The sequence below is a fragment of the Tachysurus vachellii genome, chromosome 26 (genome assembly GCF_030014155.1).
Source record: "Tachysurus vachellii isolate PV-2020 chromosome 26, HZAU_Pvac_v1, whole genome shotgun sequence".
Classification (NCBI taxonomy): domain Eukaryota; kingdom Metazoa; phylum Chordata; class Actinopteri; order Siluriformes; family Bagridae; genus Tachysurus; species Tachysurus vachellii.
Genome location: NC_083485.1, coordinates 12,479,904 through 12,498,099, shown reverse-complemented (window position 1 = coordinate 12,498,099; position 18,196 = coordinate 12,479,904). Strand labels below are relative to the sequence as shown.

Sequence of the window (18,196 nt, the reverse complement as noted above, 5' to 3'; positions counted from 1 at the left end):
TTTTTTTGTTTTTGTTTTTTTTTTCCTGTAAAATCAATCCTGTGTTCTCGAGATGGGATAAAATAAAATGGAAGTCCATGGGCGGTTGTTGAACTGTCAATCAGACCTTGAGATGTAAGACTACATAACACAAATTCAAACACATCACGTTGCACTCTGACAGCAGAGGTGTTTGGATGAGACAGACAAGACAAAGTCTTACGAAATCTGAACTTTTCACCGTAGGCGCCTGTCAATAATAGAATCATTCCAGATGTTTACACTTTATCAGAAATTCTTCTATCTGAAAATACAGCGCTAAGTCAAGACTGAAGAATTCAGAAAAAAAAAATCTATTTTCTTTCTCTGAATTCAACAGCTGCCCCTAGGCTTCCGTTACGAAGTAAACCAGTTTTCAGGTTTCTTTTTCTCATTACAAGCAAATCTATTAAGGTTCTGGTTTTGTGGTAATCTCACATACGCTTCGGTTTCCGGGAGGGAAATGTTAAATAACTTATTTAATGTTGACCCTGATGAGGATAAAGTTGTTACTGAAGATGAATAAATCGATGAATAAACAGCACTGCAACCTTTGTGGTTATTCAGGCACTGAGGGCAGAAGTCTTGCATTTGCACCTCTCATATTTAGCCCGATTCTGCGGTCAGTAGGGAAGAAGAAAAGGTTATCTTGAAGCCAGTAACTTAAGGAGGTTAATTTATTGGGGTCAATTTCTGGCTCAGACCAGTCGCTCTGCCTAATGGGTGGCACTGCGCTGCCCTTACAAATGCACTACAAGTTCAAATTGATTTTTATGTCTGATAATGTAAAAAAAAAAAAAAAAAAAAAAAAAAGATTTACTGGAACATGGGAGAGGTTTGCTGCACGTTCACTGTTGTATTAATGTTTAACAAGGTTTTAAATCATTTTCTGCAGAAGGGGGAAAAAAGCTTATACATACACTACATTCTCGTGGATTAGAAATAGTATAATATATAGTAGAAATAATCTGCGAGATGGTTTACATTCGATATAGATAGATATAATTCCTAGATATAATAGATATAAAAAAAGACATAAGGACCCACCTCGTTCACGAACACTTAACTAACCCCTAACTTTTTCCACTCTTCTAAATGAAATAAATAAATAAAATATCTTGTATAAATAAATAGCTTGTATTTTCTTGTTTGCAAGTGGTTTTAGATTAAAGTGTCTGCTAGGTTCATAAAGGTAAACGTTTCTTTTGAAGATAATTTAAAAAGAAAACGAAATGAAAGTCTTCATGTTCAAGACTTTCCTGTGATTTAAGCCTAAAACATTACCTTTTACAGAATTTACATTAAAGTGTAATTAAGTAGGAGTACAATTAATAGTAATATACTAGTAAAGTCCAGTTACTGAGGACTTCCCAACTTTGATAAGCTTTAGTTCTGTAGATAAATGTCACAATGTCTGTAGAGAACTGTGGAAAGGTACCTTGAGAATGAGAGTTATGGCCAGATTGTCATTCATTCATTTTCTACCGCTTATCCGAACTACCTCGGGTCACGGGGAGCCTGTGCCTATCTCAGGCGTCATCGGGCATCAAGGCAGGATACACCCTGGACGGAGTGCCAACCCATCGCAGGGCACACACACACACTCTCATTCAGTCACGCAATCACACACTAGGGACAATTTTTCCAGAGATGCCAATCAACCTACCATGCATGTCTTTGGACCGGGGAGGAAACCGGAGTACCCGGAGGAAACCCCCGAGGCACGGGGAGCACATGCAAACTCCACACACACAAGGTGGAGGTGGGAATCGAACCCCGACCGTGGAGGTGTGAGGCGAACGTGCTAACCACTAAGCCACCGTGCCCCCAGCCAGATCGTCATGTTTGGGGAAAAAATACATACATTTACTAGGATCGTTCTTGTCAAGCTTGTAAAGACAAATCCGTCATATTAGATAAACATTGGTTTCTCTATTCTTTGAGAAAAGCAACATCCATGTGGCTTCGACAGGCTGTCATGAGAACAAACTATGAATGACTTCACTGATGCTTTTCATTTGGCCAAAATGGTGAGAAAAAAAGGCATTTTCAGAAGGAGACAAATGTTTGACATATTGTTGCTGTTGAAGTGGCACGACGCAAATGCATCAAGGCATGTGGCAGCAGAAACGGAGCAGAATGCCAGCAGCAGTGTGTGAGGCCTGAATGAAAGACGTTTGCCTACTGAGATACGCTTACTGGTAACTTAGTAAAAGATGAGCGCTAAACTGTAATCAGCAAAGTGCAACTGATGCCAAACGATTCAACTCAAGCGTTAAACAAGTTTTTTTTTCCTTGATATAATTAAAATTGTGCTGAGCAGAAAAAAAAAAAGATTTGGTAGTATTGATGAAGAATGTTGGAAAGTACAAAAAAATTAAACAGCCACCATATGCTGGAAATAACAACAGATTAGGGGATCTCTACTGGGCATAGCAGACTTCCTGCAGCATTGAAGGACCTTGGCATGGTTCGTGCATTCTTTAAAAAAAAAAAAAATACAGACATGCATGGAATTAATTAGGAGCTCGGTCGTAAATGAGGAATAATGCAGAAACTCATCATCTATAAAAATCATGGAGTAGTCATAAGTCTGGCTCAAAACAACAGCGGAACAACTATAAGGAAAATTGCACATAACTACCCAACATTTATGTCATCTTTGTTGGAGGAAGCTCAGATCCTTAGGTAGTGAGCGTAGCTGAAGCATTTGTAAAAAGGCATAAGAGTAGAACGTTTTTTTTTTGGTTTTTTTTTTGGTTTTTGTGTCAAGTTGTTCAGACTTGTTTTGCAGACATTCCGCTACATTAAACGTAGCTATAAATGGATGGCGAATGGAACATTGCTGTGATATTAGAGGATTAAACACTTCAGGGTTAGAAAATTAATCAACATCAGTGTAGCTGAACACTGTTTTATTCCTTATGTAGCAAGAACTGCAGTTTGGTGTGTTGGAACTTAGAGCCCGTCTCCAAGTCAACACATCGCAGGGTGACCTCCACACTTAGACTTTTGATTAATAAAGACTGTTTGAGTTAGACTTAAATGATAACATTATAATTACTACAAGCAAAACCCTGAGAAAACTCCTCAGTGTTTTGCTTGTAGTAATTATAATGTTATCATTTAAGAGCCCGTTTAAGTCCTGATTGATGCTGCGATATGCGGGGCGATCTTTTCTGCCCCGCATACCGCAGCATCAATGGGTCACCCTGCGATGTGTTGACTTGGAGACGGGCTCTAAGTTCCAACAGGAGAATATTAACTTTAGTGGTTTTACCGTTTATGTTCAGATCAAAGAAGCTTTTTTGATTTTTTTGATTTGCAGGAAATTTTTCAGAATTCAAACTTGTTTCGCTGACGTTCCACAGCCTGAAAGTATTAATAACTCTTGAAGGATTAAAGCATAACATTGTTCATTAAAACAGAAATTGTTAGCATTGGCTGTTTGTCAAAAACAAACAGACATTAAAAGTTATATATATATAAGTAATGGACAATGTTCTTTAAAACATAAAAATTGTTAGCATTGATAAGATGCTGTTTTAAAAGATAAACAGAATAGCAGATAACCAATCAAATGGTATCACATGGTGTATTTGAATATATGCTTGTTGTTTAAAACGTGTAAAGGAGGTGAAAAACAAGATTCTTTAAAATTTCCTATAGATTTTTTTAAAAGCAAATTCTCAAAATTCATATCATGAGCCTATTAAGCTTATTATCCTGTCGCTATCGTTTAAAAGTCGCTTTCATTTCATTTTTGCCGTTGTTGTTATGATTGTTTGCTGTGTAGTTGTTTCATGATGAACATTTTTCCATTCTCAGTCAGCAGTAGGATAGTGAAGGACCTACCAAATGTAAATACCTGTGATCTTGCCATCACATCTCTTCCTCCACTATTTACCCCCCCTCTTCATTCTCATTGCGTTTATTTTGGCGAGGGCATGGCGAGTGGGGTTTTTCAGCCAGCACCGTGCCATTGCGAAGTGGCTGTGAGTGGCTCTCGTGCCGTCCGGAGTGCTATAATTTTCCCAGGCTGGATGATGGATGAGTCGATGTCAGGCTCGGTTCATTATAATGCATGCCATCTATTCTTCTCTCAGACAGCCTCTTCTCCAGGAAATGCCATAGAGAAAAGAGAGAGAGAGGGAGAGAGATAGAGAGCAGAATGTGATTATTTTGTGATTGTTCTTATGGACTGTGCTTATGAAAAGTAGATGCATTTTTCTTTCTAGATAACAAGTTTGCGTTATGCACTCCCTGGTGCGATTTCAGGCCCAGCTGGTCATTTCATGCTGGAATTTGTGTGAATGATTTGTAAATGGTCTGAACCATCAGCATAATAAAGGAGTTCGATCTTTAGAGAGATAGGGTTTGTTATCTCTCAAGGCCTAATTATTACAAGATAACATAAGGGAAGTGGTGGCTCAAGTGGTTAAGGCTCTGGGTTGTTGATTGGAGGATCGGGATTCAAGCCCCAGCACTGCCAAGCTGCCCTTAACCATCTCTCTGCTCCAGTGGTGCTGTATCATGGCTAACCCTGCACGCTGACCCCAACCTTCAAAGTTGGGATATGTGAAGAAAGAAGCTCACTGTGCTGTAATGTATATGTGACAAAATAGACAATTAGATGTGTCTTGCCCCTCCATTATTACTTACATAATAATAAGACGATCGTTACGCCAATGGGTCTTCCCTGTTTTGTTATTAGACATGTAATTTTTTGGTAGTCACTGATAGATTGTTAGATCCAGTGCCAGGACTTCCAGACACACTTATGTGAGCTATTAATTAATCTCTTTTAACTCTCCACTGCTTACTCATATAAATATACAGTATATATGTTTGTGTTCCACTTGCTTTCGACTTCCTTGTAATTGACTTTGGATGCTTATTCCAGCGATTACCAATTATTACTGTGATTATCCTGTCTGGTAAGCTAATATTTACAGTCTACCTGTAACTAATCCTTTGGTAACTCATTAAAATTATGTTGAATAGGTGAAGTTATTTACAGTTTCATGGTATAAAGGAATAAAACACTTCAGGATGTGTTGGTTTTGGAAAATGATGAATAACAGGCCACACATTCCAGTATATATACCATACTGTACCACCCAGTATATATACCCACCATCCAGTATATATACCCACCACCCAGTATATATACCCACCACCCAGTATATATACCCACCATCCAGTATATATACCATACCACCCAGTATATATACCCACCATCCAGTATATACAGTATACCCACCACCCAGTATATATACCCACCATCCAGTATATATACCCACCACCCAGTATATATACCATACCACCCAGTATATATACCCACCACCCAGTATATACCCACCATCCAGTATATATACCATACCACCCAGTATATATACCCACCATCCAGTGTATATACCATACCACCCAGTATATATACCCACCATCCAGTATATATACCATACCACCCAGTATATATACCATACCACCCACACTTGCCGTGCCGTGACAGTTCAGAGCTGTTTTGGTGGTACAAGATGGACCTACACAATATAAATAAATAAATATATAGTGCAATCAAAACAGCTCAGACTATTCGAGGCATCCACTAGATTTCTGAATGTCTGCTGTAGTATCTGACATGCCTTATGCTTGGCCATTTTTCCTGCTTACCACACCATCCAGTATATATACCACATGATCCAGTGTATATACCACACCACCCAGTATGTATACCACATGATCCAGTATATATACCACACCATCCAGTATATATACCACACCATCCAGTATATATACCACATGATCCAGTATATATACCACAACATCCAGTATATATATACCACATGATCCAGTATATATACCACACCATCCAGTATATGTACCACATGATCCAGTATATACCACACCATCCAGTATGTATACCACACCATCCAGTATATATATCACACCATCCCATATATATATATATATATACCACATGAGCCAGTATATATACCACACCACCCAGTATGTATACCACATGATCCAGTATATATACCACACGATCCAGTATATATACCACATGATCCAGTATATATACCACACCATCCCATATATATACCACACCATCCCATATATATACCACACCATCCATTATATATATCACACCACACACTATATATACCACACCATCCAGTATATATACCACACCACACACTACTGTATATATACCACACCATCCAGTATATATACCACACCACACACTATATATACCACACCATCCAGTATATATACCACACCACACACTATATATACCACACCATCCAGTATATATACCACAACCATCCAGTATATATACCACACCACCCAGTACATATACCACACCACTCAGTCACTGATTATATTTCCCTAACAGGACAATCCAGGGGGCACGGTGGCTTAATGGTTAGCACATTCGCCTCACACCTCCAGGGTTGGGGGTTCGATTCCCTCCTCCGCCTTGTGTGTGTGAAGTTTGCATGTTCTCCCCGTGCCTCGGGGGTTTCCTCCGGGTACTCCGGTTTCCTCCCCCAGTCCAAAGACATGCATGGTAGGTTGATTGGCATCTCTGGAAAATTGTCCGTAGTGTGTGGTTGTGTGACTGAATGAGAGTGTGTGTATGTGCCCTGCGATGGGTTGGCACTCCGTCCAGGGTGTATCCTGCCTTGATGCCCGATGACGCCTGAGATAGGCACAGGCTCCCCGTGACCAGAGGTAGTTCGGATAAGCGGTAGAAAATGAGAGAGTGAGTGAGAACAGGACAATCCATGTTATCTCAACAAAGGAGTTATAAAGCATAGCCAGCAGTGTGGATTAGGTCCTATTCTTCTTTTTTACATTTTAGGTTTTCTTTCTGGTTCCAGTCAAGATTCCAGTACCTTCCAGGTGCTTATATTTGTGTTTAGATGAAATAAAAGTCTTAATACATCGGGTTAATGGCTCTGGGTCAGTGATCAGATGGTCATGGTTTCAAGCCACAGTACTACCAAACTTCCACTTCTGGGCTCTTGAGCAAGGTCCATTAACCCTCTGTAGTCCAGGATTGCTGTATCATTCTCTGACGCAATGCTCTGACCCTAACTTCCTTTACTGTATATGTGACAAATAAAGGCTTCTTCTTTTCATTTCCAAGTAGTTTGTTATGAAGGTGGTGTAGATATTCTGCCTTGGAGATAATGAAATATATTATCAAGGGCTAAGCTTAAATGTGTTAAAGTAAAACTAGCTACAGTACCAAGTGATAGTGTTGATAAACAATGTGTAGAAAACATTTGCTACCATTCGCCGTAATAACCTTGACAATTACGTGGGTGCAGTTTCCCAATTTTTAAGTAACTTTCATTGTTTAGTATCAATATTAATATTAGTAACCTGGTAAGATTATACTCCAATCCATCAGTCTGTGAAGAAATAAATGCTAACACTGGGTTTATGATTTATCTGATTCCACCGTAGGCTTTTACTCTAATTTATGGAAGATGATAAGGCTATATCAGAGGATTCACACCTAGCAAACAAAGCTGCAATGCTGTTTAAGTGAGGACTCTCCAGGCCTTGAGGACATATTGAACAAGGTGAAGAAACTACAGATGAATTCTGCCGTGTTGCTACAGAGACCTGATCAATAAATGCTGGGCTCAGCTCTTGCCAAGTCTGATACATATCTCCCATCTCGCTCTCTTGCTTCTACTTCCTTCTTTTCCTCCCAGCTATAAGAAACGGCTCAAAGCCAAAAGCCACTTCACTCCGAGAGGTTATCAGATACAGCAGGGTTTACAATGCTCGCCAAAATAACCATAATTTGGCAAATTGAATACCACTCACTGCATCGATTCCTCCGCTGATGTTTAGTGTTTTCCTTTCGGATCTGAGGCGGCTCTACTGGATTTCGACTAGTTTTACTTGCAGCAATTAATGCAGTAATAAAGCTCCCTGTTATCTATTGAGTTATGACATCTAAATGTTCACTTATTCAATAATGATAGGCATTTTTTTAAAGATAAAGAGAAGTAAATTAAAAATTTTCAATCTTTTTTTATTATTATTACACATGGTTAGTGGCCTACTTTAAAATTTACTCAAGATGACTGTAACTACGGGGGGGCACGGTGGCTTAGTGGTTAGCACGTTCGCCTCACACCTCCAGGGTCGGGGTTCGATTCCCGCCTCCACCTTGTGTGTGTGGAGTTTGCATGTTCTCCCCGTGCCTCGGGGGTTTCCTCCGGGTACTCCGGTTTCCTCCCCCGGTCCAAAGACATGCATGGTAGGTTGATTGGCATCTCTGGAAAATTGTCCGTAGTGTGTGAGTGAATGAGTGTGTGTGCCCTGCGATGGGTTGGCACTCCGTCCAGGGTGAATCCTGCCTTGATGCCCGATGACGCCTGAGATAGGCACAGGCTCCCCGTGACCCGAGGTAGTTCGGATAAGCGGTAGAAGATGAATGAATGAATGAATGACTGTAACTACTAACACTATCAGTTATGAATGATGGGATTTCCCCATTCCTCTCCTTTACATTTGAAGGACATATATTAGACTGACTAATTTATTATGATTTTTAACTGTCTTTCATTTACATTCAATTGCATTTTTTTCCTTCAAAACTTGTACAAAGTAATTCTAATCACTAACATATACTGTATACTTACCATTATAATACATTTGATGTTGTTTTTGATGCTTTTTATATTTCAAATTTTATTAACAATTATTATACCCTTTATATAATATTTGTTATAATCTTGTAACATATTACCATGAATACTGTTAATGTTTATTAATTGATGGAAATGCCAGAATTATTATTATCCTGTATTTAAATGAATATATAAAATGGTTTTGTGAGCTGAAACATATTGTATCACATAAGTTGTATCAAATAAGCTATAAGTAGCAGCTTATTTAATCAAATAGAAAAAGTGATTTTATTTGTTGGTCAACACTGGTTTTAAAATTAATGGCACGCCTTTGAGTGACATTTAGTGAAGCCTCTTTCTCTTCTTGTAATCCTACAATGTCAAGGATTTTGGTACTTTTTTCCTTCCACAGATTTCAAGCTCCTTTATATTCCTAGGTTTGTACATGTGTTCTTTATATGCTCATGTCTGCAGTCTATGAAACTGAGGATAAAGTTCACAGCCAAAACCCTTCACTTATGAACTCATCTGACCACAATTCACAGCTCCAACTGTAGATCCAGTGACTCTTGGTCCTGCCACCATAGAGGCTTGTTGTTATGGAGGTGGTAGAGAGTGACAATCTTAACTGTGCAACTGTGATATTTCGGGTTATTCTTTGCCTCCCTCACCATCCTTCTTACTGAGCGTGGGTTCAGTATGCTCATGCATCTAATTCCTGGCATATTTTCAACTGTTTCAGAGTTGTTGTTTTTTTTTAAAAAGTTTAAGTTTGAAACTAAAATAAAATAATTTGTTTGTGCGTATTCCTCTTTATATATGTAGAATTATATACTATACTAGTATACTATATAATATATATATACTAGGCTTGGATGTGCAGGTTAACAAGCATCTGTTTGTGGTGTGTTTAAAGCTCTTGAGTTTTCCGACAGGTGATGGATGATGCATGCAACCATCATGTATTTATACCCACGGGAACAAGAAGAGGGTCAAAGGAAGCAATAGAGTTACTGAGCTCTGGGAGTAATTATTTAAAAGTGTCATTCTTGTGTAGAGTGTAGAGATTGTCAAGGCTTACATTTATCACTCGTGTAACTATAGTATGTATCTATATATATATTTACACACACCTACACTTGTGGAGTTCATGCTGTGACAGTTCAGAGCTGTTTTGGTGATACAAGATGGACCTACACAATATAAATAAATATATAGTGCAATCAAAACAGCTTAGACAATTGGAGGCATCCACTAAAATTTCTGAATGTCTGCTTTAGTATCTGCCTTCTGCTTGCCCATCTTTCCTGCTTACAACACATCAACATTAAAAACTGCTTACTTACTTGCCGCTTAATATATCCCACCCCAATCAATCAAAAATAAACAATTTTATTCATGTCAATTCTATTATAATAGTTGAAGGGTACCATAACAAGTTCTCAGCTCCAGGGTCTCTAGTTTGACCCCAAGTCCCTAGTTTGGTAATGGACTCAGGGTTCTGTATGTGAGGAGTTTCACATAGGAGCTTCCCCTGCCACAAAATATACAGGCAGGTCGACATTGCCCGTGGGTGTGAAATGGGGTGTAAAGAATAAATGAATGAATGAATGAATGAATGAATGAATGAATGAATGGTGGGTAACACTGCCACCTCAAAGCTCCAGGGATCTTTCTGTGTTGAGTTCATGTTCTTCCTGTATCGGTTTGGGTTTCCTCAGAGTTCTCTGCTTGTTTTTTCTCACAGTCCACAAACATGATGTACGTTGTACGGTATTGTTACTAATGTGTATACGTATAAGAAAAGCTCTTAAACTAATGATTTTTGTTAAAGAATTTTTTTTTTCCAAAAAGGCACCAAAAACACTATTATAAATGATTTAGACCATTTACAAAGTCTGTTCATGCCTGTGCTTTACTACAGAAGGCTACAGTCCAGTTAATGTTAAGGAGATTGCCACATTTCTCCTCCAGCAAATCCTATAATCATATATTTAAGTACACTGCACACAATGTAATCCCTGGAACTAAATCAGAGAACTAAACCTGGCGCCTGGCTTTCATATCGAGCTCGGCGTCCTACTGTAATAAACAGTCCGCAAGGTCAAAATGGGTTGTTGTTGTTGTTGTTGTTGTTGTTGTTGTTGTTTTTTGTAATATATTAATACACTGTTTAATACGGTAGTGTGCGTGCGCTTTGATCACGTGAGCGCTCCACTTGGTTAAATGGGAAAGCGAGTCTCTTTGGCAGGCTGGCGGCCGCCATTACATAGCTATGCGTGAATAGTGCGAGAATATGCCAGCTACTGTACACACACACACACACACACACACACACACACACGCACTTTTTCTCTCTCACTCACTCTCTCACCCAGACACACACGCCTGCGCGTGTGCACACACACGCACACACACACACACACACACACACACACACACACACACACACACACGCTAAGAACTATTGTGCTTATTTGCATACCCATTATTATAAAACACACACGCTCGCCAATGTTACTGGGTGTTCATATGCACGCGCAATTAAATATTCTTTCTTTTCTTTTCTTCTCTTTTCTTTTCTTGTGCACCAGCCTCGACATGTTTCTAATCAGATCTCTGTGTTTATTTATTAAGTTAGATTTCAGGCTTGGTTGAGAGGATTTATAGACACGAGTGATGTAATCATACAACAAGCAATAGATTAAAATGTGCTATAGAAACTGATAGGATATGAAACAAAGCAAGTTATGAAAAGGGCAAGAAATCTGAGAGAGAGTGTGTGAGGTGTGAGAGAGAAAGAGAGAGAGAGAGAGAATGTAAGAGAGAGAGAGAGAGAGAGAGAGTGTGTGTGTGTGTGTGTGTGTATGTGTGTGAGAGAGAGGACGTTTCGTAATGATCTACCAGAAAAAGGAAGGAAGATTTTTTTTTCTGCTGTTATGCTCTGTTCCTGATGGTGCTGACAACTTTTTTTCGTTTGAGTCAGAATTGTGTGTTGTTGTTGTTGTTGTTGTCTTGTTGCTCGATCGTGCATCCTCAAGCTGAACATCGTGACTGATCGGAGAGGGTCAGGCTTTATTTTTAGCCCTGCAGTGTGTTGCTACAAAGTGAAACGGGGATTTGGACATTCCTTCCCTCTCTCTCCTGTTTGTGTGTGTGTGTGTGTGTGTGTGTGTGTGTGTTTGTCGGGACCGGAACGCTGTCCGTGGTGGAGAAGAAGGCGATGCAATTCTAGGCTATAAATAGCGCACGCAAAAAAATCTTGGAAAAAAAACCTCACAACTGCTGCACGGGTTTTTTTCCGTGTCCGTGTCTCGCGCGGAATGCCGTGGATCTCGGTAGCTCTCTCTCTCTTTCTCGCGCGCGCGCTCTCTCTCACTCACACACACACACACTCGCGCTCTGTTTATTGTTCCTAACCGAGACAGCTCAATAAAACGTGTCACTGGGATTATGGGAAACTTCTGCGACTTGGCGATGGTCAATATTTAGACAATTGGATGGATTTTTGTGCTTGGAAAATACGCCAAACCCGCCGTAGTGGATTACAGCAGCGTGTGATTACAGCATCGTATTTTTATGATTAAAACAATCAAGCGGGAAGAAGAAAACGAAGAGAGAAGACGAAGCAGAAGAAGAAGAAGAAGAAGAAGAAGAAAGGAGGAAAAGGGGGAAAAAAAAATCTGGCATGGACACGACTCGTCGTGTCTCCTGGTTCGGTTTAAAAACCCACGGCTACACGCCACATCGCGCGCGACAATGATTCGGTTTCAGAGTGTAAATCGGCCCGGTATTTACGCACATATCTGGATCGGCGAAACAAAGAATCGATTTGCATGAGGACAGGATTCTCCGTTACGCACACCTTCATCACGCCTTTTCTCGAAAACAATCATTTAACCTCGCAAAGGCTTATAAACAGGGATCCTGTGTTTGCGTTCTCTTTCTTTCTTTCTTTCGTTCTTTCTTTTTTTTTCTTTTTTTTTTTTTTTTTAATACGGAACCGTTTTGGCACCGTGGGCTCGATCCTAATACAGATCGATCGAGGATTTCGACATGCCCTACACTGAGGAAGCCATCGGCGGACCACTATGACTACAGCGGCGAATTGGGTGGCGAACGGGGCAAGCCTCGAAGACTGCCATTCCAACATTTTCTCTCTGGTACGGTGACTATTGTCTAGTGTTTTTATTTTCCATTAAATCATTTTATCGATTTCTTTTTTCATTTAAAGCCGAAAAACACCTTCAACCGACTATGGGTAGTGCGCAAGGGTTCGAGGTGGAAGGGCGCATGCTTAGGATAGGGATGTAGCCGTATTCTAGTGTACAAAGGTGAAGCAGTGTTCTGGTAGCTCACTGTTAGTAGACAATCATTAACAAGGGCCACGCGAGCCGCAATCCTTTTGAGCTGAAAATGAGTTTAAAGAATTATTTTATATGCACATGTGTCCTATCTAGTGTTTACTAGTGCAGAATACTTCCTAATGTGTAGGCTAGTCTAAACTTGGCCACCAGTCTTAAACCTCATATGTAACCGAATCTATTTCGCTATTGAGTCATTTTTATTTTAGTGAATACATTTAGTTCGATTTTTTTTTTCCAATTCAGTGCTATGGTTGTCAGCTTACAAAAATAAAAAATAAAATGAAAAACATTACACTGTGTTCAAGTTTAAAAAGGAAAAAAAAGTCACACATTGGGTTGGATATTTACAAGCCAGATTCCCTCACACTGTAGAGGTCATGAATGCTGCACATCCTCCTGAAGGGAAACTTGTCTCATGTCACATCTTTGCATACCTAATTTCTTCAGCTGTGATTTTTATTCATGCAATCGTGGTGTTTAAATTGCACCATCGTCTTCCATGCATGCAAATATGCCCTGTATGATGCACTGTTATGTTCAATGTGTCATATTGTTATTAGGAGAGCTGGCATGGATTAAAGGGATTTGAGAGAAATCCAGAAGAAATTCTGTGAACACTTTGAGTCAGTGTCAGGAGAGATGACGGATTTGGGCTTGGGAATTTGTAAAGGACGAGGTCCAAGTCTGGAGGGAACACAGAAAGATAGATCGACACCCCAGATCTGACTCACTCATGTGATCACAAGCTCTTAAGGTCGTGCCCCTTTTTAAAGACATGGCTGAGATGTATGGGATGGCCCAGTTTATTTTGTTAAGCTTCCTGTGAAGTAAAAATGCTCAATGCCTGAGGAAACATGAGAGGTTTAGCCAGTGACTGACCTTTTTTTTTTTTTTTTTTTTTTTTTAGCATAGAAGAAAACTCCATCAGTGCTTCTCTCTTCCTTCTTTGTATTATTTCCATGAATTACTAAGAGTTCATTTCACATTAAGTTAAAGATCCCAGAGAAATGGCAACCATGATTTTCTGTTGAAATACACGGTAACATTACAGGAGAACACTGAGGTGAACATTTCTCTTCAGTTTGTTGAACAATTTACCACAGAATACAGATTACAAAAGAATAAACAAAGAAAAAACAACATTAGTCAGAAACACAGATAAAGTCATTCAGAGAAACCTCAGCTGTTAGTTTGAAAGAGTCTATGTAAACTCTTGGACTCAGGAAAAACTAGGAAAACACGATGGCCGAGTCTTAAAAAAGAGCTTGAAGAATGTTGTCCAGCTCCAGAGTTATTTTTTTCTGCTGTTAGCAGGAGGAGAAAAAAAAATCTGAGTTAGGAAAAGAAAGACTATGAGAGAGAGAGAGAGAGAGAGAGAGAGAGTGCTGGGGAATCTGTTTTCGCTTTAGGAAAGTATTATGTGTGATATGTATTTCCTGAGCTTAGGCCCAGGCCCAGTTTGAAAGGAACTGTCTCTCTTTTTGTAGCTCTGCCCTGACTCATGTTGTAGTCACCACTGAAATATGAAGAGAGGGGATAAAATACGAGGCTGAAAAACGTACACGTGTTCACAGGCTTCTAAAGACGTGCTCTACATAGACACATTTGAGATGCATTAAAGGAAACACTTATATTTTATATAGTGTTGGTATTTTTCTTTTCAACTGTTATGATGTGTCTAGAGATTCTGCTGATAATTTGATGGTTGATGCTGTTTTTGTTATTGCTGTTGGAAGTTATAAGTTGTGTATTGCGATTATATCACATTGCTAATGGAGTCACAATGGTGTTCTTAGAGAGAGATAAAATCGAACATACAGTAAGAGTGTTTATGTTTTGTTCCCGAAAAACTAAAAGCAAGAGCTTCTTTTCTCACTTATTTTTTCAATGACAGTCAGTACAGCTATGTCACTAAGTTACAACAGAGACTTGACTTATGAAATAACAAGCCTGATGGCAGTGATGGTGGTATTAGTATGAAAGCTGAAGCTTGGGAAGCTGATCTACAGTATTGGTAGAGAACTAGAGAGTCTAAAAACATCACCTCATTCCAAAATAAATCTTCGACATCACAAAGAGCGTGTTATTTAAAACGATTAATGCACGAGTCATTCATGGTGGATTTTTCTCCTTCATTTTTATGGTTATAAGGATTTCTGTGGTCTGACCTAACAGGGCTGCTCTGACCGAAATGTTGGTAATGAAGTGTTGTCAAGTGGCATAATAATGTGATCAGCTAAAAGGCGCTTATTAACCAAACTGTATTCAGACAGTGAGCTGTGAGTAGGCTGGAAACAATTCTGCGACACAGCCAACAGGACAAAAAAGAGTGAAAAGAACATGAAGCTGAAAAAAAATGGTGGAAGGAATTCCCTTAGATAACTGAGATTTGTGGAGGTTTGGTATCCAGTGGGACAGGAAACTTGAAGGTCTCAGCTATGTCACCGGACTGCTAAAGCGTCCCTGGTGTTGGGGTACACCGGTCCAGCTAAATGCCACATCCCTTTATAACAACTGTTATTGATAAGATGAAGTACTCTGATTATTATCTTGGGTTTTCTAACATGCTAAACCTGAACCCTCAGCGTCCAACTGTACAGAAAAACTGTGGTCCTCTGAGGTGAGGTACACCAACCTCAGAGGCTTGCTGCAAGCAATATTATTCATAATAATTCCCCTTAGGAGTAATATTCATCATCCAACTCATCCCCCCTATGAGCATCTACACCTCTTACAGATTAGTACACTAGAAAGAAATTGATCCATTAACAAGCCTTGTCGCTTCTGCCAGGCAAAGCACAATGATTAAGAGGAATGGAAGCTTTGTGGAAAAAGAGGAATAAATCCTTCTTTGTAAGATGATGGAGCTCGGGGATCACAGGGTACCCAAGCCTGTCGAGGGATTGAAGTATGTTTAAAGAGCATCCGTTGTGTTGATCTGTGGGTATGGGCGTGTGTATCTGTGTGTGGCTGATATTTAGGAGTCGATGTGAGTGTGAAATATGTAAGCCCTGCAGTGCCAGCTGTGTGTGCTATTCTTAGCCTGCTGGTGCTCCTGCGCGTGGTGCAACTCGAGGGAGTAGTGGAAGAAGAATTGGCAGAGAGGAAGACGCACGCACGCGAAGCCCAGATAACGGATGGCGATTGTCCTCGGCATTGCCGACAGTCTGCTGCCCTTCAAAGTTGTATTGATGGCTCTAAATTTGAGTGTCTCATTGGATCCTTCCAGTATCTGACTCTAGTGACTTTAGACGGTGGAGTCGCCCTAACCAAATTGCATCACAGCAAGGCCTCATCTGCAATCTCCAGAGCCTAATCTGACACAGTGGATGATACCATTGTGTCTAAGTGATCCACTGAAATGAGCATTTTATACAGTATGTGCTCAACAGGAGAGCAAATTTTCTTGCTCCATAATAGGGATGCTTTGGTTTGAGATCATTATAAAGGGTATTAAAGAGAATTCCCTAGTTCCCTTTTTTAAAAATATGTCTCAGTTGAGGTCACTGTGTACTTTTTAAATGAATGGGAATATCCCAAATGATGTAATCCCTTTTTGGATTATTTTCTGTGTACAGAAGGATTTGAATAACTTTGAATTAGTAGCAAGGATCTAGTAGGATGCCCTAATTTGACACCATGGGAAGCCCTATGAAGAACAGTAATGTGGCTATGTTGATGTATATGAATAAAGTATGCTTTGCCTAATTATACAGTTCATAGAGCACCCCAAGGGTCTTGACTCATAGATGCTGTGATAAGTGAACTTGATCAGTACCACATTGAATATGGGTGTAATAAAGGAGTCATTAGCCTCTCAGTCTTTGCTGCTGGAGGTGCTTTCACTCACAGTTTTGGCAGCTGAACTGAAGGCCACACCCACTATATGCAAATGATAGACTTCAGGTTTGGGCAGTCAGCGGCAGGTCGAGACTTGCTAGTTGACTGGTTTGAAATTCCCACGTTATTCTGGTATGGTTTTTCCCACTTCAGATAAACGTGACGTCTTGTTACTGATTTGACAATTTTAAAAGCATCAGCTGCTCTTATTTCCATATTCAAAGGGACTTGTATTGTGGATGCATCCTTATAAGATAATAAAGTTCTCTTTACGAAGATTTTTAATTAGCACTTATGGAAGGAATATCTTTAAGCTGATATCAAGATTTTAAGTTGACTGTATTTTTGTCTTATTAACCTCAAGACAATATAAAAAAAAAAATGACTCTTAATAGCTGCTTTAACAATAAACTCAACCTGTATTGCAGACATCCCATTAAAGGAAGTGTAACAATAGATGGTTAAAAAGTGCAACATGACCGTGATTATTATATAAAAATGGTAATCTAATAGGAATCAAATTGTGCGTGAAGTCAGATAAAATGTGTTGTTTAAATAAAAAGTAAACCATTAAGGGTGGCTACATCCCTTAACTTTTTTACATCATTATTTTTTTTTTCTATGACAGCACAACCTATTATGTTTTATTTCTTACTTAAATTACAAGCTGATGCTGATATCTGTATCAAGCAAGGAACGCCTCTCTTGTTAAAAAACCTATATGGATAAAGTGGCATACTTAGGATGTTGTTTATATTAGTGTCTAAGTACCCTTTAGGTCGCTACTTTGATGCATGTACTTTATTACATGCAGGCAATCAGTTGAGGAATATTATACTACTGAGGCCTTACAAGCTTGTAATCTTCAGCACCAGCTTTTTTTCCCCTTCTCAACTTTCGAATCAAACCTCAGCAAATCCCCTAAACCTTCAGCACTTGCTCTGGCCAGGACTTTATTTGGATTACTGTTAACCAGTATGAATTTACAGTAAGATTATACAGTCAGGTAGTCATGAGATGCTTATGTTTTTACAAACTGAGTACACAAATGAGCACTAGGTGTCAGAAACTATACTCTGGAGGCACGTGAGTGGAACGCTGAAGATCAGGAATTACGTCTCTTTGTAATTTGCAGTCAATCGGAAAAAAAGGATCCCTAAACAGCCTGCAATGTTATCTGTCTGCTGTAACCCTGGAGACTGAATCCTGAAAATTGAATAAGTTGCTGAAGTCTTACAGATGTTATATGTTGCCTAGCAACTGTTTTTACTTCCCTTTCTTTACCCTCCACCCTTCTTCTCTTGTTCTCTCCTT

At 39.4% G+C, this 18,196-nt stretch overlaps 1 protein-coding gene across 1 annotated transcript in view; it reads left to right on the top strand.

The window, feature by feature from the left end:
* Window positions 1–11,536: 11,536 nt before the first annotated feature.
* The window catches only part of LOC132840832 (mediator of RNA polymerase II transcription subunit 13-like), a 95,383-nt gene continuing 88,723 nt past the window's right edge, over window positions 11,537–18,196 (top strand). The window contains exon 1 of the mRNA XM_060862842.1: window positions 11,537–12,838. Within this exon, the coding sequence (XP_060718825.1) occupies window positions 12,767–12,838 (72 nt within the window). The 5' untranslated portion in view covers window positions 11,537–12,766. The remainder of the gene's footprint in view (window positions 12,839–18,196) is intronic.